The sequence below is a fragment of the Rattus norvegicus genome, chromosome 19, assembly GCF_021556685.1.
Source record: "Rattus norvegicus strain SHRSP/BbbUtx chromosome 19, alternate assembly SHRSP_T2T, whole genome shotgun sequence".
NCBI lineage: Eukaryota > Metazoa > Chordata > Mammalia > Rodentia > Muridae > Rattus > Rattus norvegicus.
In genome coordinates, this window is record NC_141552.1 from 19,524,525 (window position 1) to 19,548,054 (window position 23,530).

At 44.9% G+C, this 23,530-nt stretch overlaps 2 protein-coding genes across 5 annotated transcripts in view; both read left to right on the forward strand.

Moving 5' to 3' along the window:
* LOC147999010 (disks large homolog 5-like) overlaps window positions 1–23,530 on the forward strand; it is a 133,020-nt gene that overhangs the window by 69,776 nt on the left and 39,714 nt on the right. The window contains exons 1-5 of one of the 4 annotated variants that reach the window (XR_015643796.1): window positions 15,528–15,684; window positions 16,718–16,877; window positions 17,345–17,488; window positions 18,739–19,000; window positions 20,421–23,054. The exons of 1 other annotated variant lie outside the window; for it this stretch is intronic. Coding sequence is in view for 2 of the 3 variants with exons in the window: in XM_087595743.1 (XP_087451869.1) it covers window positions 15,558–15,684; window positions 16,718–16,877 (287 nt within the window). In the remaining variant the exon portion in view is untranslated. Of the gene's footprint in view, window positions 1–15,527; window positions 15,685–16,717; window positions 16,878–17,344; window positions 17,489–18,738; window positions 19,001–20,420; window positions 23,055–23,530 lie in introns of those variants that run through there. 2 more of the 4 variants (XM_087595743.1, XM_087595741.1) reach the window with 2 other exon arrangements.
* Window positions 1–23,530, forward strand: part of LOC147999014 (disks large homolog 5-like) — a 202,807-nt gene that overhangs the window by 58,956 nt on the left and 120,321 nt on the right. The gene's annotated exons all lie outside the window — the stretch shown is intronic.

The window sequence follows — 23,530 nt, forward strand, 5'->3', positions numbered from 1 at the left end:
TTCACTGGGGGTTCAGTCTTGGCAGGACCAAGGGCTTCCCTTTTATTTCTAGTGGGTGCTGCTCTCCCTGCTCCGTGGGAAGTGGATGGGGGAAGGCCCGGGCCTGAGCTGAGTTGGAACTGGGGTAGAAAGGCATAGGGCCTCCTAGGTGAGAATGCCAAACCACCACTGCTGCTGCAGCCACCATGGAGAAGCCCTTGTTCCTGCTGCAGGGAGGAGAGTCTGGTGCCCACAAGATGGCTGAAGGGGAGCTGAGAGTGGACAGCTTCATCACCCGCCTGCTGGAGGTATGAGGATATCGTCCGGGAAAAATTGTGCAGATGACTGAAGCAGAAGTCCAAGGGCTGTGTATCACGTCTCGTGAAATCTTTCTTAGCCAGCCAACAGCTGTGAACACAGGTTTCTTTTGTAGAGCAGGCCTGTGCAGGCCCAGAACCCAGGTGGGACAGTTCAAGCTACCCTTTTTCCATGGCCAATCTCAGATCATATTCAGAAAGTATTTCTTGGGCTAAAGAGATGGCTTAGTGGTTAAGAGCACTGACTGCTCTTCCAGAGGTCCTGAGTTCAAATCCCAGCAACCACATGATGGCTCACAACCATCTGTAATGAGATATGATGCCCTCTTCTGGTGTGTCTAAAGACAGTAACGGTGTACTTGTATATAATAAATAAATAAATAAATAAATAAATAAATCTTAAAAAAAAAGAGTATTTCTTCCAGGTGATGGATTTCCAATTTATGGAATTGAACTAACTTACTGATGGTGGAAGTGACACAGAGAGTTAAAGTACAGAAGGAATAATCCAGAATGTCCACCAACAGTTGCTGTCACACCAGGACTTTTAAAATCTCAGCTGCTAGAGAAGCAATGTAGTCTTTGGTTATTCTCAAGCTTAGGTCTTCTAGTCATTATAAGCTGACCATGACACAAAAAGAGTCATCTATATCAAAATAGAGAATAGTAACTAGATTCACCCCACACTATCACATCACTACTGTATTTGAGGTTCTCAGTTAATATCTAAGAACCTGGAAGAGGCCTGGGTCTTGCTACACATACTCATAATTTATGTCCCCATTGTCAACTGAGATTCTTCATGCAGCCTAGGGTCAAGGAGGTCATCCCACAAAGCACAAAACACCCATCTCAGATAAACATGTATGGTTTATTGAATCCAAAACATCCATGAATTTCAGGACACAATTAAATGTTGAAACCTAAGGATAATAGATAGAGAAGAGAATTAAGATTTCTAGTTCATAGATCCAGTAAACACCTTCAACAAATCATAGCAGCAAACTTCCATAAGGTAAAGAAAGAAAAGGCCATAAAGGTACAACAAGCCTACAGAACATCAAACTAATTGTACCAGAAAAATTCCTCCATTCACATAATAATTAAAACGCTAAATGCACAGATCAAGAAAGAACATTAAAAGGGGTAAGGTATAAATATCTAGTAACAAATAAATTCAGATGTATCTGAATTACACCAGACTTCTCAAGAGAGTTTCTAAAAGTCAGAAAATCTTGGGCAGATGTACTGCAGACACAGGCTCCTATATCCAGCATAATCCTCAATCACCATAAAAGGAGGAACCAGGATATTTCATGACAAAACCAAATTTAAACAATTCTTTTCTGTAAGAAAGCACAACAGAGGCTAACAGGACGAAAACTCCAAGACAATAAACTGAACTATACCCAAGAAAAACCAAGAAATTAATCTTCTCTCAATAATTTAAAAAAAGAGAAGCACACAAACATAATTTCACCTATAACCAGAAAAAGAAGAGAATGCAGCAATCATTGGCTTTAATATCTGAACAGATCTTCTTTCCCTAATCCCCAAGCTCCCAGGGGCCAAACTGCCAGCCAAAGTGTATGCAAGGATGCTCTATGGTTCAAGGTGAGGCCTGTAGCCCCACCAAAGGCAGATCCTAGAGGTGTGAGGTGGGAATGGATATGTGTGGGTGGGGGAGCACTGTCACATAGGCAAAGCTGAGCAGAAATGGGATGTAAATTTGATGAGGGGAGTGTGGAATGCAGGACAATAGTTGAAATGTAAATAAATAAAATAACCGATTAATAAAAAATAGCCAAAAATAAAATAACAAGTAAAAAGGTAAATGAAAATTAAACCAAACCAACCAAACAAACAAACAAAAATCCCTGAAGTGGATTGGCCTAATTCTGCTTGTATTTTAATGCTAATTTGTGGAACTCAGGACTGGTTAACCCCAAATAACTGACCCTGTTCCCAGTTAACTGTGATTATAAAGAAGCCAACAGCCAACAGCTGCACAGCAGAGAGATGGGGGAGGGGAGTTTCTGAGGGCTTTGCTAGAGAGGATCATGAGGAGGGAAGAAGGAAGAAGAAGCTGCCAAAGAATAAAGGAAGAACCTGTGTGATGGAGAGGAGAGAGGAAGAGGACAGCAGCCATGGTTAAGGGAGAGGAGAGCCTGGTCCTGAGGGCTGTCCAAGTGCAACAAAGAGCAGCCAAGATGCTACACAGTCAGTAAGAGTTGAGCGTTATTGTTTGGAAAGTAGATCTCGTACCATGGAGGGCAGGCAGCTGCACAGCTACTGTGCTTACTAATGCACACTAAAATAAATTTAACAAAATATGTATAACCAGTAAGACAGCTCTGTAGAGGATCCTAAAAGGAATACTTTAGTTTGAAGGGAAGGACAAAATACCAGAGAACACAGGGGATAAATCAATAAAACTAGGAAAGTTAATCAAAGAAGACTGTGAAAACCACAAAAATTAACAAAATGACAAAATTTAATGCATAGGTTTAAATAATAATTACATATCACTAAACTCAATATCTAGGGTGGTGGGGCATGAATTCTGCCATGGTCTGAACTCAGAAAGGTGGGGTTGGGAGAAACATGTCTGGTTAAATAGTCCACCCACATTGTGTCAATGTGATTTAATCTAAGGACAAAGAAGTGGAGCATCTCTCATGGCTTTCTTCTAACCCCTTGAAAGGATCACTGGGGTGTGGCCTCAGTACTTCATACTTCTTGCTAGGTCAGCGAAACTCAGGGAAGCTTGAGATTGTCATAGCACAGTGTTAGGCTAGATATACTGAGTAGATGATACTAAGTTGTTCAGATGGTGATACCCATTTGCATGTGTTCTTAATGTGGACCTAAGGAAAGAGAGATCAAGGTCCTTAGAATAGAAGGAACATTCCCAGTCCTTTTCTACCATTCCAGACTGAAAGGCTGGTAGGGAGAAAGTGGTAAATAATAAAGAATTAATAGATGATGCTTTGAATGAAGGGTTGGTTTTTGTGCTGGTTTTAGACAGGGTCTCACGTATCCCATGGTGCCCTCTCCCTGGCTGGCCCGGTTCACTTTGAAGTCAGTGCTTCCATTTCCAATAGACAGTCTTACAAGAGGGGCCTCCGAGGTCTCTGAGGACAGCATTAGCCATTGACAGTTGAGGTGTGCAACCCACAACTATAGTTTTAGCCACTTTGTTCCATGTCTACCAGCTATTTCAGATTGTTGCTGTTCTATGCCTGACAATCACGGACACAGAAAAATAACCTGATAGAGAGCAAGGACATGGTGATCACATCCTTGCCTCTGCTGTATGTTCTGGATGAGGTTTGTTAAAATTCCAATATTGCAAAAAGCTTTATATAGGGCCCATCACATTAAGGGTCACTATGCACTGTTTCATCTAAAATGGCCTAATCAGAACTGACCGCCAGACAACACTTCCTGCGAAGTTCCTATGAGAAGCTTAAGTTTTTTGTGTTTTTTCTTCTTCCTTCCTTCCTTCCTTTCTTTCTTTCTTTCTTTCTTTCTTTTTTTCTTTCTTTCTTTCTTTCCTTCTTTCTTTCTTTCTTTCTTTCCTTCTTTCTTTCTTTCTCTCTCTCTCTCTCTCTTTCTTTCTTTCTTTCTTTCTTCCTTTCTTTCTTTCTTTCTTTCTTTCTTTGCTTTATAGGTTTAGAGGAATGTATTTTGGGCCACGGACCTGCCCCTAGTATCTTAGCTATGGATGTGATCAATCAGTGTTAGTGTATGCATTCAATCAAATGTCCATTTTTGACTAAGGTAGATGCTTCTCTGTTTTGTGGGGTGACCCATTGTCAATGTGTAGTGAGTTGGGGCCCTGGGTATGGTCACATACCCCCAGGACACAGGGGGTACAGAGCAAAGGCATAAGAAACTGCATGCAGTTGCGAGCTTTATTAATCCTTATTAAGCTAAGAATATGCATTACTACAATTTTCATTGTGTCAAGATACCATAAGATCATTATTCCCAGGATACCAGGAACAATGAGGGAAGATTAAACAAAGAAAGACGAATAAATGAAAGCTTCTTCTAAAAATATTCATATAACAAATAACCTCTCTTATTATAATCAAAATATACTCACCATTACCAAGAGAGCGTTAGAACCACTTCCATAGAAACGGGACACAGCAGAACATATTTTAAGGCCAAGTGAGAAAAACATTTTCTTCTCCAGGGCGGCATTCCAGCCCCTACTTGAATCTGTCACCAGGCCTTTCTTGACCCTGCCTGGGAGCTGCATCTCTATGTCTTAACAATTCCTTCTTTTTTCTTTTGTTTTAAAGTAACACTTTACATAACATAGCTAATGGTCCTTATAGTGGTTTAGTCAGGTAAAAATAAAGCAACATAATACATAATGTACATAAGATTATGGCAAAACTAGCTCCTCTCGTGCTATGGAAAATCCTTTGAAGCCAAGCCTTGGGATCTAATCCTGTCAATTGATCAGCCAATAATTTCGCTATTTCCATAGGAGTAGTATCTTCTAGCTGTTTACCAAAAGACATTCGAACATCATATTTCAAGGCATTAATTACTTTTGAAGCACTTTCATTACCCTCTAAATAGGCTTGAATTAACTTCCAATCATGTTCTGTGTCATTATCCATATATTTACTAACAGAAAAGTAGTAGGATTTCATCATGATAAGCAATATAAGCCCGATAACTGGCATTGGCCGCAGCAGAAGAAACCATGAGTAAAACACACATTGCTAAGAATAAGTGCTCAGCAGTAAAGGACTTTCCTGAAGGGGACAAAATTATTCCTTTCAGCGCTTAATCGCTTCACCTGACCCCACATAGGTAATAGGGTTGTCACTGCACGGATCCTTATCCATTGTTGTTTGTGGACACTAAGAGAAGCCAGGGCCTCAGTAATGGAGGACACCTCCTCATCTCCTGAGAACATCCATCAGGAGAAAATGTAGCTGGTTTAACTGGATTCCTTTGAGGGTAGGGAGCAGTTCTTATTATTCTGTGCTTGGATCCATCTCCCGGGTAACCAGAATAGTCTCCCATCCTGTAATGAGACAAAACCCTCTCCCCTACATACAATGATGTCCCTTCCTGCCATTCAGCATCCCGGGCAATTTTTACCCATTCTGTCTGTTCCATGCCTTCTGGGGGGAAGTTCAACAAAGTGTCTATCGGCTCTTGATATAACTTCACCTTGTGGTAAATTAAGAAAATTAATAACGTATAATGCTTGTGCCAATATAGCTCTGGGACTGGTCTGCAAACTCCATTCAGGTTGCATAAGGCCATCTCTTTTCCCCCTTTTTAATTTTATAATTTGTCATTATATGGTGTGGTGAATTCTTTCAACAAAAGCTTGTCCTTGTATATTGTGTTCTGTACCAGTAATATGTACAATATGATATCGTTGACAAAATTGTTTATATTGATAAGAAATATATGTTGGTCCATTATCAATTTTAATTTTAGAAGGCAGTCCCATAACAGCAAAAGTTTCCAATAGATGCTGTATAACATGAGCAGTGCGTACTCCTGGCAATGGTGTAGCCCACACAAATTTTGAAAAATTATCTATGCTTACATCTATATGTGAAAGGTGACCAAACTCAGAAATATGGGTTATATCAATCTGACACGATGTATTAAGTTGCATCCTTCTGGGATTAATTTGAGATGGAACACATTTTATACATGAAGACTAACACGTAGGACAATTAGCAATAATTTGTTTGGCTTGAGAATAGGGAAGCTTATATTTAATATGTAAATATCCTGTATTGGCATGATTATGACTGTGTTCTTCTGGGGTAGCAAAGGCCACTAATTGATCTACCATATGATTGCCAAGTGTTAAAGATTCTGGAAATTTTGAATGTTATCTAGTATGTGTAATGAATATTCTAGAGTTTCATAATAACAATAGTCCTTTAATATGTGAGAATAACATTTAATATCGGCTTAGATGTAGAAACAACAGCAGTCGCAATATTCTGTACTACTCCTACAACATAAGCGGACTCAGCTATAATATTTTTACATCATGAGTAAAATCCTGGAATACATTAATTACCGCTAATAATTCATTTTGTTGTACTGACCCAAAAGAAGGTTCTTGTTCCCAAAATTAATCTTTGGTCCAATAAGCCATCTTGGTGTTAGAGCCATCTGTAAACACAGTAAAGGCTGATGGTAATGGATCAACAAAATTAGTGTATTTATCAAATTTTTTTTTGTTTTTTAAAGCAATCCCACAATTTACTATAGGGAGGATGAAATTCAACATTTCCAGTGTAAGAAATCATGGCTAATTGAAAAACCTCAGACATCTGCATTAAATATTCCCCTTTATCTTTGCTAAATGGGAAAACAATAGCAGCACAATCATATCCCCACAGAGTAACAGGTCTTTGTATGCCTTGCTGAATACTTAAAGAAATTTGTTCCTCATAATTTGTTAATGTATGGTTAAAGTTTTATTTAATATAAACCCATTCTAAAGGCAACTCATCCTGACTGAAAGTGCCTGTAGGATATTCAAGAGTATTTAAACATATAATTTAATAACTCTATCTGGATCAATACGTGCCAAATATGCATCTTTCCATTTTCAGAAAAGATACCCTTGCATGCCTTCATATAAGCATTAATATCCCCAGCCTCCTTTATAGGTAATAATGCTCTCCTGTACTCTTCATTAGCATTTTCAAAAGCAAGCATTTGCAGCAGTTGTCCTCCAGCTTCCTCTCCTACCATTGTTCTTTCCAATGTTAATTTTAATATACATAAAAACTTAATACATGGTTCATAGAAAGCTACTACCTTTTTCAACCAACCAGTATCATCCTTTATAATAAGTCGGTTGGGCCACACCTTGAATCGATGCTGGCCTAATTATAGGAAAAGAAAAAGCAGGTGAATTTGTCATCATCATCCTGTGAATCTAAAGGTCAACATGCTATCCTCGGGAAACGACTTAGAAAAACCTGCTTCAGGCAGTGGTGCAGAGTGCAAAACTTTTACTTTCGTTTTGTCTTAATGAAGCTCTAGCTTCTTGTTCTGTATTCGTTATTACCCTGTCTGCATTCATGGCCTTGAACACAGTAAAAATTACAGCCCAAAGAGACCAGAAATTGGAATCTTTTTGACCTGCCTAACAGCCTTTTTCACCTTAACTTTCACTTTGACCCAGATATCAGAATCCCTGGAACCCTCGTCAGGGAACCATGGAGTTTACTCTTGCTGTCTCTAAACACTTTTCTAAACCAGACTGATAGACATGAATTCCCTGCACTCTTAAAGATGCTTAAGCATAGCGAGATGAAGAGAAGATTTATCTTGTCCCATTTCCTTGTAATAAAATGTACTTACCTTATCTGACTGTCCAGACTTACCTTCAGGGACCCTGTTCCAGTGCCATAGGTCGACGTCTAGGGTGTTGGGAGCCCTGTGTCCGGTCGCATTCCTTTCTGTGTTTCCCGATGCTCAGTGGCCATGCCACTCCAGCATGCTTTGAAATGAACCAGTCCGCAACCACCACCACCACCACCACCACCACCACCACTACCACCACCACCACCAGCAGCAGCACCACCACCAATTTGGTTTTGTAAATAAAGTTTTATTGACATCGCCATACTCAGCATTTACATCCTGTTCAGTGCTGCTTCTGGCTGCAGCTGCAGGGCTTAGGAGCCACAGAGCCCTTTAGGCTCCCAGAGCTGAGAGCATTGACCTTTGCCTTGTTTGTGAAAGAGGTGACTGACCCCTGTGCTCGAGGTGGCCTTTCCGTGCCCTTTAACCCATAGCATAGGTCTCTGTGCCATCCTCTCCCTTTGCTGTGGTGTGCACTTCCTGGTACATTTCCGTTAGCTCTTGACATTTCCAGAGCATTGGGTCTTGCAAATTGAATTTGCATGGCACCAGGAATAGACCTGATAGTAGGGTGTGGGACACTCCCTATGGGGACCCTGCCCAGGGGCATAAGCTTACTTTTCCAGTCAACTCCCTGAACAGTGAGCCTTTGTGGGACAAGGTACTTCACGACATGACTTGACCTCTCTGCAGTGCACCCAATCCCTGCTTGGCTCAGATGTCCCCCAGAGAGGTTGTGTGAGTGTCCCCAGTAGAGGCAGCACTCTGTGTGGTGGCATTGACATGGCATCCAGGAAAGTCAAAACCAAAGAGGCATGTCGGGCAGTTGGAAGCAGATGTCTGCGTCCTTGGGGAGAAGGATGGACTAGACACTCCTGCAGGGGGTGAGCTGAGAAGCACTTCCTTGGCTTTTTCACAACCATACATCCTGCATGCCATGCTGTGTACCCATGCTGAGCTGAAGCCCCAGGCTTTGAGTCTCCCACAGCTGCTGTGTCCTGGGGCCAGAGTAGGATTAAGCAGACTTCAGCAGGAGAAAGGTGAAAACCCTGGTTGCGGGGTGGGGATGGCACAGTCATAACACACCTGCGCATGAGGCCCCTGACTTAGAGCCGTATAGCAGCTGTGACAAGCCAGCTCTGGTGACACTCATCTGCAATCTCAGCCCATGGGGGGTAGAGGCAGTAGGATCAGTTGTTTAATTATCCTTGGCTACACGGCAGGTTCGAGGCCAGCCTGGGCAACTTTGTCTATGAAAATAAGACAAAATGAGGTCTTGACTCTGAGCATCACAGTCTGTACCTGGCAGAGTTGCCCCACCCAGGTAAGAAACCCCTCTGTCCAGAGGCCATAACTGCAGGAGACCCCTGGCCAAGTGTCTATACAGCGCCCTGTTTGACTGGACTGTGCTGAGGACCAACCACGCTCTCCTCAACAGGAAGGACATGGGAGAGGCTGTTTCTGTGAGATTCCGGGCCCTGAGACGGCCAAGAATAAACCCTGTCCTTGGGAAAAGCCATGGAGACTGGGAACCTACGGGATCTCTGCAAACACCAGGGCTGGCAGAGGACTCTGATCCTCTACAGCAGCTGCTCTCAATCTGTGGGTTCTACATCAGCGCTCCTGCACACCAGACATTTACATTACAGTTCCTCACAGTAACAAAGTTACACTCATGAAGTAGCTCTCCAATAAGTTTATGTTGGGATGACAACGACATGAGGAACTGAAATAAAGAGTCACAGCATTAGGAAGGGTAAGAACCGCCATTCTATAGGAACCCAGGCATCTGCACTCGGTGTCTGGAAGTGTGATAGGCTAGACTTCACCCTCAGCGATGCCAGCATGTGGGCACCAAGCCTAGGTTCCACCCCAATGCTTACTGGATATGTGCAGGCCTGGTTCCATCAAGAAGTAATAAAGGAACCCTTGGCAAAAAAACACTGGGTACCAAACTGGTCAGGAAAACACACCCCCTCTGCTGCAACTCCTCTCAGGAGGGCTAGTCTTTCCAGGAGACCCCGGGTATAACCACACCTTGTCTCCCAGTGCTTGCCCATTGGTGTCTTGGCCATATTCAGATTTGAGGACTTTGAACAGAATAGCTTCCAGCAGATTTGCATCAATGAATCCAACAAGTAGTTGCAGTTCTACTTCATCCAGAGCACCTTCAAGCTGGAGCAGGTGAGAGTGGACACCTATTCCCCAGCCCAGCCCAGCCATCACCCTGAATGTCAGCTGTGTCCCTCAGTATCAGCAGGATGGGGCTTGGGCACCGTACGTTCCCCAGGACCTAAAGCTATGTCCTTGAACTCAGTGCCATGCTCAGCCCTTCCAGCCTCTTTCAACCCTTCTGGATGCTCAACTGCTCCTGCAGCAAGGCAGCAGTGTGCACATTCTGTCACGTCATTTGTGTGTGTGTCTACAGGAGGTCAGAGTCTGTTGCCTCTGTTCATTTCTTTTGCTGTATTTGCCTTTCTGAGGAGGCAGGACCCACAAGTATGGGAGGCAGCCACATGCATATTCTGCAGCCATGTCTGATTCCTCTGAGCCTCAGTCCCACTTACACACCTACCCTCCAACCTCCCCACTCCATGTCACCCCTGGGGCTCTGTAAACCTTCCTGCTTTCTGTCTTTATATAACTGGTGACACTCCAGCCCTCAGTCAGTGGTGTCATACAGTGTTAGTTTGTCTTTGCACTGCCTGGAGGTCTGACTTAGGAGAATGGCTACCATTCTCATTCCTGTTCAAGGGTCAGAATCTGAATCCTATGTAAGGCTGAATAATATTCCAGCACATGGCTGGGCCATGTTGAATTTACACAGTCACCTATGGATCTTATATTTTGGCTTGTAAACACACACATATAAGACTCAAGTGACACCCAAGTGGAGAATTGCTGGAGTCCTCCATGGCTTTCTGAACCGTCTGAGAGACCATCCTGTCCACAGTGTATAGGGCACCATCTACTCATAGCTCACACAGCATGAGAAGATTAGGGAGGGTTAACCTGGCTTCTCTGTCTCCTACTTTCTCCCACACTAGCCCTAGCATCTTTCTGTATTGCAGTGAATGTTTAGAACCCAGGAGGATTCCAGCTTCCTTGCTCAAATATAGCAAGTTCCTCCTTGCCTGCTTTGAGACTGAGTCTCATGCAGCCCAGGCTGTCTCTGATCTCACCATTAGTTAAAATGGCCATGAACTCCTGGTTCTCATGCCTCAGACGTCTCTGAGTGCTGGGTGACAGGTATGCACCACTCTTAAGTCCTGCCACTGGGACAAGAGTGAGCAGAGCCAGCTCTGAAGCACACACTTTGCTGGTGTCAGTGATGACTGACTTATGATCCTTTCCTCCTTGCCCATGGCCCTTCTCCTTGGTGCATGCCATCCTTCCTCCCTGTGACTCATGGGGGACACCAAGCCTGAGAATGTCAGGAAGAAGTTTACTTACTTCACTGGGTTGGAGGCTGTTAGGTTCCTGCGTCAGTAGGTGAGATTCAAGCTAGAAGGTTTGTGGCATGAGAAACGGGAACAGAACTGGCATGGCAGGAACAATTGTCACCTGGCTCTGAGAAAACCATGTGGGCAGAAACTCATCGTTGGGCAGGTAGTGAGCTCAAGACCAGGCTGGGCATTGCTCAGCGCATGTGAACAGGTATGTGTACATGGACATGTGTTTCCCCCACATGGTCACCACTTATCCAGGCACGGTGAATACTCCAAGGAGCTTTTTATGTTTTAACATTGTGTGTGTTTGTGTGTCCATACATACATATACACACATACATTCGTACATATACACGAATACACGTACATGAAAACACATGCATATACATGACTATACACATTCATGCTCACACACACATATATACACACCTACATGCATACACACATGCACACACACACATACACACACATACACACACATACACACATACACGCATACATGCATACACACATACACATATACATACACACATACACACACATACAATACATATACACACATACAAATACACCTATACACACATATAGACAGACATATACACACATATACATATACACGTTAACACATACATGCATACACACATTCATAACCACACGTGCATACAGACATATACATATATACTCACATACATGTAAGCACATGAGTGGAAGCCAGAGGACAGCTTGGCCCTTGTTTCTCTCCTTTTTACCACGTGGGTCCTGGGGATTGAGTCAAGCTCATCAGACTTGACAGCAAGCCCCTTTAACTGTAGAGCCCTCTCATTGGCTGCCAGTTGCCTCTTTCCACAAATTCTATCCATGGTGGGATGTTTAGAGTTGTTATTCTCATGATTCCTTCAGCAATAGCGCAGACATCATTTACACTGCATTAGGAGTTATAATTCATGTAGATGTCAGGAGAGCTGGAGGCGTGGATCAAGAAGAGAGCCCACTTTCAATGTCATTATGTGGTATTGCCTTAGGCCCTTTTATACACTCCCCTGACTTTGTCTGAGTATATGTTTTAGGTCTCTCTATGACTGTGCAAAGAAGTAAGAGCTAGGGCTGGGCCACAAAATAGGAAAGTACTTGTTCATCCAAAAACAAAAACAAAAAACAAACAAAGAAACAAACAAAAATAGCTCTAGGGTTAAATATTGGTGCTAGTACTGAACTACACAGCCAGAAGGTATTTTTCTAAGTAAATAACACAATATTGGGGATGACAATATGATCAAATATCCTACAACTTAAGTTTGCAATGTTACCTACATTTTATAAATCAAGTCTGACCACCGTTTTGGTTGTTTCCAATCATGTCTGAGTGCATCATCACGGGAATCCCAAGGAAAATCAGAAATGGGTTCTTGAAGCTGTTGCACAGGGCCAGTATAGACCTAAATACCACAGAGGAAACCTTGATTCTTATCTCAAGGGATCATTCACCATCCCTCTTGTCACATAACTTATGACAAGACGTCACCTTTCCTAAACTTAGCCTTTTTCCCGAGTGCTGCAGAAGGGAAGACCTGGTGTCAAGGGGTCTGGATTCACACCACAGGACACTGAATTCATTTAAATAGGTGTAGTTTATTAATGCACACACCAATACAGTTCAACCAGAGCAACAGCTCACAACTGTGTACTGGACATTGCTAGGGCCTGCTCATTGCAAGATCCACATGGGCTCATGCACAAGTGCTGGAAATGCTGCTGTCTATGGCCCTGTCTCAGGACATTTTACACATAATTGTTCCTATTTTCCTTGAATCTATTGGGTCCTATGTGAAGAATACACTTGGGGAACTTGTTAAGATTAACAAACCTCATAACATACAGAACATAACAGGGTATGTGACCAGCACCACACAGTTCAACGTCAGAGTTTTTTGTTCTTTGTTAGTGTTTTTCTTGGCATTCATGATGTGGAGGCGTATTACAGAACAATAGGAAAGAGCTGGCTGCTGTGTAACAAATTCGCTGCTATTAAGGTAGGTATGGGGGCAAGACCTCAGCAGTAGCCCTTAAGATGGGAAGGAGATGATGTGTTTGATAACTGAAAGGAGCTGCCTCAGCTGTGTTTCTCTGCTTGCTCAGTGCCCATTCAACATCACTCTGTCCCTGAAGAGGAACTCAAGGTCTGCCCCCTGCTGCCTGTGAGCCAGGAAGAGGCACAGAAAGGCAAGGCCACAGAACTGGTTTCCAATCCCTCAGTAGTGCTGGATTTCCAATAATGTACTTGTATACACAAATACACTGTGGTAAGTTGCAATAGATACTAATCATTTCTCACATAGGGCAGCACTTGATTGACTACAACTAATTCTATTAAAAAAAAGAAACCTGGCTCTTGTAGAAATATATAAAGAAATATCTAGGATGGTGGGGGATGAATTCTGCCCTGGACTGAACTCGTGGAAGTGGGGTTGGGAGAAAGATGCATGGTTAAATAGCCCACCAGGTTCACATTGTGTCAATTGATTTAATCTAAGGACAAAGAAGTGGAGTATCTCTGATCGCTTTCTTCTAGTCCCTTTAAAGCATCACTGGGGTTTGAACTCAGAACTTCACACTTCTTGATGGGGCAACTACACTCAAGGAAGCTTAAGATTTTCATAGGCACAGTATTATGCTATATATACAGAGTAGATAATACTAAGATGTTCAGATGGTGATGTCCATTTGTATGCACTCTTAATGTGGACCTAAAAAAAGAGAGATCAAGGTCCTTAAAATAGAAAGATCAGTTCCAGTTGTTTTCTACCATTCCAAACAGAACGACTGGTAGGGAGAGAATGGTAAATAATCGAGAATTCGTAGATGATGCTTTGAATGAAGTGTGGATTTCTGTGCTGGTTTAAAACAGGGTCTCAAGTATCACATGTTGCCCTCTACCTGGCTGGCCAGGATCACTTTGAGCCTTGATAAACCTCCTTTCACTTTGCAATGAATAGGCTTATAAGAGTGGCCTCCAAGGACTGTGCAGACAGCATTAGCCTTTCACAGTTGAGGTGTATAACCCACAACTATAGTTTTAGCCATGTTTTTCCATGTCTGTCAGCTATTTCAGATTGTTGCTGTTATATGCCTGACAATCAAGGATGCAGAAAAATAACCTGATACAGAGTAAGGACATGGTGACCACATGGTGATCACATGGTGCCTCTTCCGTACGTTCTGGATGAGGTTTGTTAAAATTCCAATATTGCAAAAAGCTTTATATAGGGCCCATCACATTAAGGGTCACTATGCACTGTTCTATCTAAAATGGCCTAATCAGAACTGACTCCCATATAACACTTCCTGCAATCCTCATATGAGAAGCTTGAGCTTTTAGTTTTGACTTTTTCTTTTCTCGTTCTTTCTTATTTTTTGCTATATAAGTTGAGACAAAGATAGTTAAGGCCATGAATTTGCCCCCAAAATTTGAACTACAGATGTGATCAATCAGTGTTAGTGGGTGCATTCTATAAAGTATTCATTTTTTACCATGATAGATGCTTTTGTGTTTGGTGGGGTGGCCATTTCCCAGTGTACAGGTGCTGGGACCTTGCTCTATCCACTTAATGATGTTTATAGCCTCATTTTAGACGTTTCTGTGCACCCTCTATATCTCTTGTGTATTTTATTTTTCTGATAGAAGCTCATGGTACATCTTACTCAGGCCTGTGAGCAGTGCTCCTTTGGTGACATTGGTGCAGAGAGGAGAACCCCACAAGCAGCATGAGGTTCCCGTCATTGGTGGCTCCAATATTGCACTTTCCTCTGCCAACAGGTCTCCACACATTTCCTAGCACCTTAAAGACTTGAACTCTTTCTCCTAAGGAATTTTCTGGCAATTGTCGATTGCTAAGCACATGACTTCATGAGTGTTCCCCTAACACACACGCATGTTGTAACCTACCATGCAGGCTATTTCTTGATGTGATATAAAGCACCTGTACATAATGAGACAGGAGAAATTTTGACTGCATATTCAAGCTGGTGTGAAATCTCAGGAAGTTTTAATGGCTAACATTGGTGAATGAGGACAATGTGAGTTAGGATGAGACATTTTTTGGGAAAGATTTGAAAGGAAACATTCATTTAGATGCATAGGAATTACTAAGGTTTTATAATCAAGCCTTGAGGAAAATTTGGCTTTGGAAGCAGGAGATGCTCAGTGGCTCTGCCCCAGGAAAGTCTCCTGGAAAGGGCACCTCTGCTTATGCTCAGTACAGGGAGAACATTAGCAGGAAGGCAAAGTCAGCTCCCCATGACATCAGTTGTCCCTTCTTGGACATTCTATTGTCTCCTAGAGAGTTCTGGCATCCTCTGTGATGTCACCAGTGTTGTAGTGACAACCAGTGCCCTAGTTTCTCTCAGTCTGAGTCTGGCGGTTACAAGCTAAGACATGTTTTCCCGTCTTCGCAAGCTTTTTGGGAGGGGGAACGTCGATTCTGGAGAGACTAGAGTGAAGGAGTCTGGCCTTTCGTCTCAAAGTAATGATGGACAAAGACAGCACTTCTGGGGAATGTGGAGTAAGTTCTGGGCAGTGTATTTTGAGTTTCCTGCCAGGGTGGCTGCAGGCTTAAGCTGACCTTTCTAGCAATGGGCCACAGCAACTGGAGCATCTGAAAAGGAATTGAATTTCCACGAATATCACAATTCCCTAAAGTCAAGGATTTCAGAACTTTAGTTTCCCCATCCCCACTGGGAGGATATGGTAAGGCCAATGCTATTATACTGTGAACTTCTGGTCTTTACTTTTCAGTTCATTTGCTCTGTTACATTGATATAATAACACCATCAGTGGTCATGGAGGGTCCACCTTTTCTGAGTTTAGACAGGGCAGCAATGTATTTCACTATCATTGCTTCTTTAAATACAGTGGGTATCTGACAGTAGTAACAGGGAGAGATTGTGCTTCAGGCAATAATCTTATGTTCTTAGACCTTCTCCGATTTCTTCTAACTGGCAGGGTCATCGTTTGCTTTATATATTAGAGGTTGTATGTTACAAAAATTTTTCTACAATACCAAAACTATTTGGAACGTGTAGACCAAGATTCAGCCTGTAACCTATTCGCACTTCTGGGGCATTTGGTATTTCACATAGGGACACTGATAAGTCTGTTGAACATATCCTCCCTGGAAATGCGTTTTAAATCCAAAGTTGTTGCTTTAGAGTATCAGGGTAGGACATCTGAGTGTCTCCAATCACTCAAGTTTTGTGGATGGTGAATTTATCATCTGAGTTCTGAAGCCACAGGGGTGAGGGTCCTGAAACCAAGCTGTACCCTGTTCAGCTGATAATAATCCTGGAGAAGCCATCTCCGTGGTACATGTAAGCATGTGATGTCCAGCATAGGGAACACCTGGCTGCTTACATCTTTTGGTCTCTATAGAGTAGTGCGAGAACTGAGATCCCCTGAGGAGGTCTCTTAAGCATAGACCAATCGCCTAGCAGTGACACTGGGTTCCAGGCTTGTTCTCCTGTTTAGGCCTCACTGTGATCTATGTACACTCTATGCATTCTCCCCATGCAGGTTCACTTGTGTTCTTCTACCTACAGACGCTGGGATAGAAACATCTTCCCATGGCACTGACCTAAGCAAGAATCAGGCCATGAAGGAAAAGGAGAGGCTGATTAAAGAGCTGCAGCTCATTACCGAGGAGAGAAATGACCTGAGAGATCGCCTGAGGTTTCTGACAGAGAGATCCATGAAGAACAGGTATGAATCACACCAAATGCTCTTGTTTCATTCCTGGGTCTGCAAGGTCACCTTTTTCTTATCCTGTTAAGGTTTTGGGTTCTAGAAAGCTGTGCCTCCCTAACCACCCTGTGCTATCCTCACCTCCCATATAGTGGAGATTCAGAACCTTACCCTTCCTCAGGAGTGAGATTGAAAATGGACTCATCTGCTTCCACTTATTTAAAAGCAGAACTTGTGGTCTGAATGAAGAATTCAGGGATAAAGTCAGGGAGAGTGAGTTCCCAGTGTGCATTTGCAAAGCCCTTGACAGCTGGTGGCTTTGCAAGATTGTAATTGCAGTGAGTTTCTGGTGAGTCTCTGTACTTGCTAGGCAGGGGACTGAGTGCTGGAAGATCCAGGCAGTAGCCTGGAGTAATATAGGACCCACCCTGAGTTCATATATTCCTAAATGCCGATGTTCATTGTATTCTATCATTTGGGGCCAGGCCACACTTCAGGCCAAATCCATATTATGAAGGCCTGGAGAGAATGGAGGAGGCGGTCATGTCAATTCTGCACAACTTAGAGATGGAGAACACTGAGGTCCATGAGAACAACCATAAGCTGAAGAAGGAGATTACCTTCTCTAGGTAAGTCCTGGTCAGAAAGGCTGTCACTTGTGGAATGGCCATTTCTGACTTTCTTTGTTCTGGATTGGACGGTCTTCATCTATGAGTCTATCTCTTGTGCTGTTTACACATCAGTGTGCCAGGGTCATTAGGACTCAGTTTTCAGTTCCATATGTCACCAAGGTTAAAGCCAATGACAAGTACTAATTTGACATTTGCACTTGGTTCTTATCCCAAAGGTGCTTCCTACACAAGAGGTCACATGACCACAGAGTGTCAATTGTTCAAGAACCAAGAAATTGTTCAAAACTCTACATAGGATCCAATCTATCACATGGATATGCAATTTTAGATATGTTATTCATCTGTCACCATTTCTAGACTGCAGCTTCAAAAAGAGCAGCAAAATATGCTTGCACAATAATTCAGTTTCTGAAAAGTGGTTAACTTCCCAGAATACTTGTGCATAGGCAGAGCAATGAACAATTCCATTACATGAGGTGGTTGGCTGGTTGTGAGTGTAAATTAGAAAGGTTACTAAAAGACTGTTACTCATCCCAGGATTGTCTAGGCATCTTCAGAAGGCTCTAGATAGAACAGTACTGATTGAAGTCAGCAGAAGGTTATTAGGCTGACCTGGACCTATGGTGTCACACCAGGTTTTATAAAATTCAGTGCGTGGACCACATGGTTAGCATGACCTTCTCTTGGTTCTACTGACCTCCTTTGAGGGTGTTGGCCCACTACTAATTGATGTTGGCCCCATGCATTGGGCTTTCATGGATAGTTGTAGATCCATGTTCTTTCTCAGAGGTGTGGACACTAATTGGTGTCTCTCTCTCTCTCTCTCTCTCTCTCTCTCTCTCTCTCTGTCTCTCTCTGTCTGTCTCTCTCTCTCTCTCACACTCTCTCTCTCTGTCTCTCTCTGTCTCTCTCTCTCTGTCTCTCTCTCTCTCTGTCTCTCTCTCTCTCTCTCTCTCTCTGTCTCTCTCTCTTTCTCTCTCTCAAAGTTTTGAAGCACAGCAGAAGAATCTCTGGGACTCTAAGCCTGAGCAACCTCATCTGTGAGCCACAGCTTCTGTGTGAGAGCTCCTTTGTGTGAGAGGCATAGGGTGACTGAGGAAGGTTGCTGGTGTCCATCCCTGGCCTGCATGTGCATGCATACAGACACATGGATACATGCACACGCTGAGTTCCCCTCATCCAATCCTGAAATCTGAAAACACTGAATTTCAAATCCAGGCGTTCTCCTAACCTACACCTTCCCTCAGGAATTGGAGATGAGGCCTTGCAGGAATCCTCAACCAGTGAGACTGGCCCAGACCTTCTGAGATCCATTCTGCCCCAGGAGAACACAGCAGGTGTTATCAGGACAACACAGAAACTCAAGACTCCAGCCTGATGCAGGGACCGCCTGCTGGGTTAGGAGAAGACTCAGCATCAGGTTCCTGAATGAAAACATCACCTCTGAACACACAGGGTCGCTGTGGCTATGCCTTCAAGGCATCTTCAGCAGCAGCTTAAATGGACTAGGTATGACTATGGGAATCTGCCTGCAGGGTGATGTGGGAATCCTGTTGCTAAGGCTTGATCGCTAGATGTTGCCACAGAAACCCTTGAACTCTTCTTGGAGTACAGTCCAGGCAGAGGCTGAACACAAAACATTCTGATTATGAACTGAGTTTAACAGATAATCCGGAACCTGAAGGCCACAGGTCCAAAGGTCTGCACTGCAGGGGTGAGGCATCACTGCAGGGATGACCACACAGTGCAGGGGTGAGGTGTCACTGCAGGAATGACCACACACTGCAGGGGTGAGGTGTCACTGCGCGGATGACCACACACTGCAGGGGTGAGGCATCACTGCAGGAATGACCACACACTGCAGGGGTGAGATGTCACTGCAGGGATGACCACACACTGCAGGGGTGAGGAGTCACTGCAGGGATGACCACACACTGCAGGGGTGAGGCGTCACTGCAGGGATGACCACACACTGCAGGGGTGAGGAGTCACTGCAGGGATGACCACACACTGCAGGGGTGAGGTGTCACTGCGCGGATGACCACACACTGCAGGGGTGAGGTGTCACTGCGCGGATGACCACACACTGCAGGGGTGAGGCATCACTGCAGGGATGACCACACACTGCAGGGGTGAGGAGTCACTGCGGGGATGACCACACACTGCAGGGGTGAGGTGTCACTGCAGGGATGACCACACACTGCAGGCGTGAGGAGTCACTGCGGGGATGACCACACACTGCAGGGGTGTGGTGTCATTGCGGGGATGACCACACACTGCAGGGGTGAGGTGTCACTGCGGGGATGACCACACTGCAGGGGTGAGGTGTCTCTGCAGGGATGACCAGGAAGTTGACTGAGCTCCTCAGGGCTCTCCCTGTCCTGAATGTGCTTCCCTTCTAGGTGAGCACTGCAGCTTTCAGGGTGCTGGAGCCCTGTGTGGGCAGCAGTAGAAACTGCTAGCCTTGTTATTCACAGCTGAAACTATCACACAGGGCATTCCAGAAGTGAACACCACCAAAGTGGGGCCTTTCACAGCATTCTGGGTAGGATGGCACAAAGCCCCATGACAATTTCGCCTGTGATCCATACCAAATGTCTGCTGTCACTGCCTGTCTCTTAGGAGCCACCTGGATGATCCAGGGGATGGTCCTGAAGAAAAGGCTTGGCAAAATTGAGGTCTCCAAAGCCAGAGGAGCAGTGAGGAGGTGCAGGGGCCGTAGACCATGGAGACTGATATATGCTGATGTTAGACTACCCAGACTCATCCCTGTGTCCAAGTCTGGATGTCACAGAGGCACCTGGCAAAGGTCCCAACAGTTTCCTTCAGGATTCAGCTGTCTCCCTACTTGCCCTCCACCTAACCCACTTCCTGTGGTTCTGGGAGTCAAGGACTTCATCACCTTTTTCGTTTTCTTGTCATATTGCAGGTACTGTGACTCGACCACTCTTCCTCCTGCAGGAGACACATCATTTGTCACAGAACAGGACTGCTGCACCAGGAAGACCCATAGCATAACCAGGACGCTACAATGAAAACATGACTGGCCCTTCATGCTGAATGACAGGAAAAGCACCCAGCCTTCTCTTTGTTGCAGACTGGATTCCTCAGCCTTCCTGTTATGAACAGGGCATTAGTACCCTTCACAGGATACTTAGTGTTTATAAGACATTTATAGAATTCATCTTGTATATAAGGCCATTGGGCTAGGAGCCAGCATCAAGGCATCAAGTAGGAGGAAATACAGAAACATTCTAGGAAGGGACAGCCAGGGGCCAGTGGGATGGCTCAGTGATTGAGGACCAGAGTTCAGTTTCCAGCACATGGATGTTCACAGTCATCTGCAGAATCAGATCTAGGGGGTCCCATGACCTCCGCAGCTCCCAAGCAGCTACATGTATGCGTCTTAGACACTTCCTACTCACCGTGAAACAACCTAAGCCACAAAACATCCCACACCTTCTTGGATGGGCCCATCCCTGGGGGAGTCTTGTGTGTTCTGGGCTTCAACTCTAGGAAGGCTTGGCCTTGTTTTATAGGATGTCTTATTCCTTGTATCAGCAGAGAGAGAAAAAAAAAAAGATCCAGTCCTGGAACCCTAGAGGACACTGCCATGATGTCACTGCTGTGCTGGCATAGGCTTAGAGATATCTCCATGATCCATCCGAGTCACCTAGAGCTCAGGGAATGATGGAAAAGTCCATGTGAGATCGCCCAGCGCTTGCAACCATGAGAAAGCTTGGAAAACACAGGGCACATGTGGTGTTTGATCCTGTGACAGTTCAACCCTCTTGAGCCTGCAGCTAAGACAAACAGTTACACTGGCCTGAGTGCACAGGCCAGATCTCAGAACCTGTTTGCCAACCATGGAACACTCTGGATCCCTCCTCACAGCTGGACCTTGATCTGCTACACCTCATCCACCCAAGCTTCTCAAGAAATGAAGCTACCAGGTTAATATAACAACTAACTGAAGGCAGCAAGAGCCTTCAGCCGCCCTGTGGCAGTAAGGTCAGTCCATAGGTCTCCTGTCCCTGCACCCTCAGTACCTGTGAGAGCCATGGCCACCTATTCCCTTCTGAGGTGAGAACAATTATACACACAACCTTGCTTTCAACAAATCCTGCCTTGGCCACTGGTGGGACCCTCATGAGATGCAGCAATCTGATGCAGACCTCCTCAGACACTTTGGCTTCCTTTCTGGCTGCTGGAGCTTGGGCCCTCTGGCCTGGCCTAATGTAGGATCAGCAACACACAACTCTGTTGGGCCCCAGCCATCCCACATTGGGGGCCCTGCTTCACTCCTAGGTGCATCCATTTCCCACATCTCTCCAGTCTCTCCCTCATCCCTAATTCCCCTAGCCTCTCAGGCCCAGCCCTTCAGTCTCTGATGGAGACTGTCCTGGAAGGACAGGAGCCACTCCCCTGAGATACTCTCCCACCCCATGCTGCTGGACTCATCTCTACAGGAACAGCCTGCTGCTCCCCTGCCCCTGCAACCCACTTCCTAGCTCTGCTTCACACAAACACTCTAAGATCTCTACACTGGATTCCTGTTCTATTTTGCTCCCTCTCTGTCCTCCAGAAGTTCTGCTGCTCTCTCTCACCACAGCAGGACCCACCAAGACACTGCTCCTGACCCCAGCAGCCATCAGCAGCCCAGGTCATGGGGCTACTAACAGCTTTGGCCCAGGACTCAGGGCTCCTTCCTTCTTCAGTATCGAGTCCAGGCTGAGACCATCTGGCCTGCTGCTGGGTCCTTGAAACCCTCAGTCTCACAGCCTCTGGGCACTCTGAGCCCTAGTCCTTATGGCTAACAAGTAGCTGCCCAGTCAAGCAACATGGGCCTCACTGGCTTCCTGGTGTGCCATGATGCTTTCCCTGCATGGCCGGGGATGACTGCATGCTAGGATTATGTCTGGAACTAGACCTGCAGGTAACACCTGATGGGTTGGCCAGGCTGTCCTCCTACTCCTGTTCTCAGGAGATTCTCCTGACTAAGCCTCCCAAGTGCTGGGATGAGAAGTATGTGCCACCATGCCAGCTAGGGGTCTTCAGGTGTGATGAAAGACTGGGATCTGTGGCCCTGGTTACTTCCAAGAGTGGGGACACCAGTGTTCTGAGCATTCTGTCATCTGGGACTTATATTCCATGTACTTCACACGAACACTCTGAGACTTCTGCACTGGTTACCTGTTCTCTTTGAAACCTGTCTTCAGGTATCTGACAGTGGGAGTCTCCATGAAGTTTTTGTCACCCTGAGGATGTGGCTATATTAATAAGCTCAGGCAGCATGCAAACACAGCAGAGGTTACAAACAAGACTACCAGGCTGGGGCCACTTAGTGATAGAGTGCTCCTTTGGCATGGTGAGGGCCCACGTTCTCTTGCAACCAACATCTGCTGGGGATGTAGCTCAGTGATTAGGCACTTGCCTAGCGTATGTGAGGTCCTGGGCTCCATCCCTAGGACTAAACCCTCATCCCCTACCCTGAACTCACCAGGTCCAGGCATCACTGTCAATCCTGAGGGCTTGAGTTTGATCCTTAGGCCCTCTCTGATACAAAAAGAGAAAAAAACTCCCTTGATTTGTGTTTGACCCCCACATGTGTCATGCCCGCCCCACTTCGAGTGTACAATTAAGGAAAGCATGAGTAAGTGGTTGAGAGGCACACACTGCCCTTGCAGGACACCCAGTTTGCTTCTCAGCACAAACTGCATGTGACTCAGCAGGTCTCAGGGTGGAACTGGATATGTGACCCTGTGCTATAGCACTGTCCAGAGTGGTAAATGCAGCTTCTGAAGAGGAATGCAGGCCTGGCCTCCAGACCTCCACCTTCAAGTCCTGTCTGGAGAGCCTGATGCCCTGGCAAAAGAGACTCCTTCTCTCCAGAGGAGCACTGCACTCAAATGACACCTCAGTGATGAAAACTATCTGTCCCCAAAGGCATGCCACTGAGCAGAGATAGCCTCAGTCATGCACCTCTGCCCATCCCCAGTTCCTCATGTCAATAACTCAACCTTTCATGAACTAGATGGT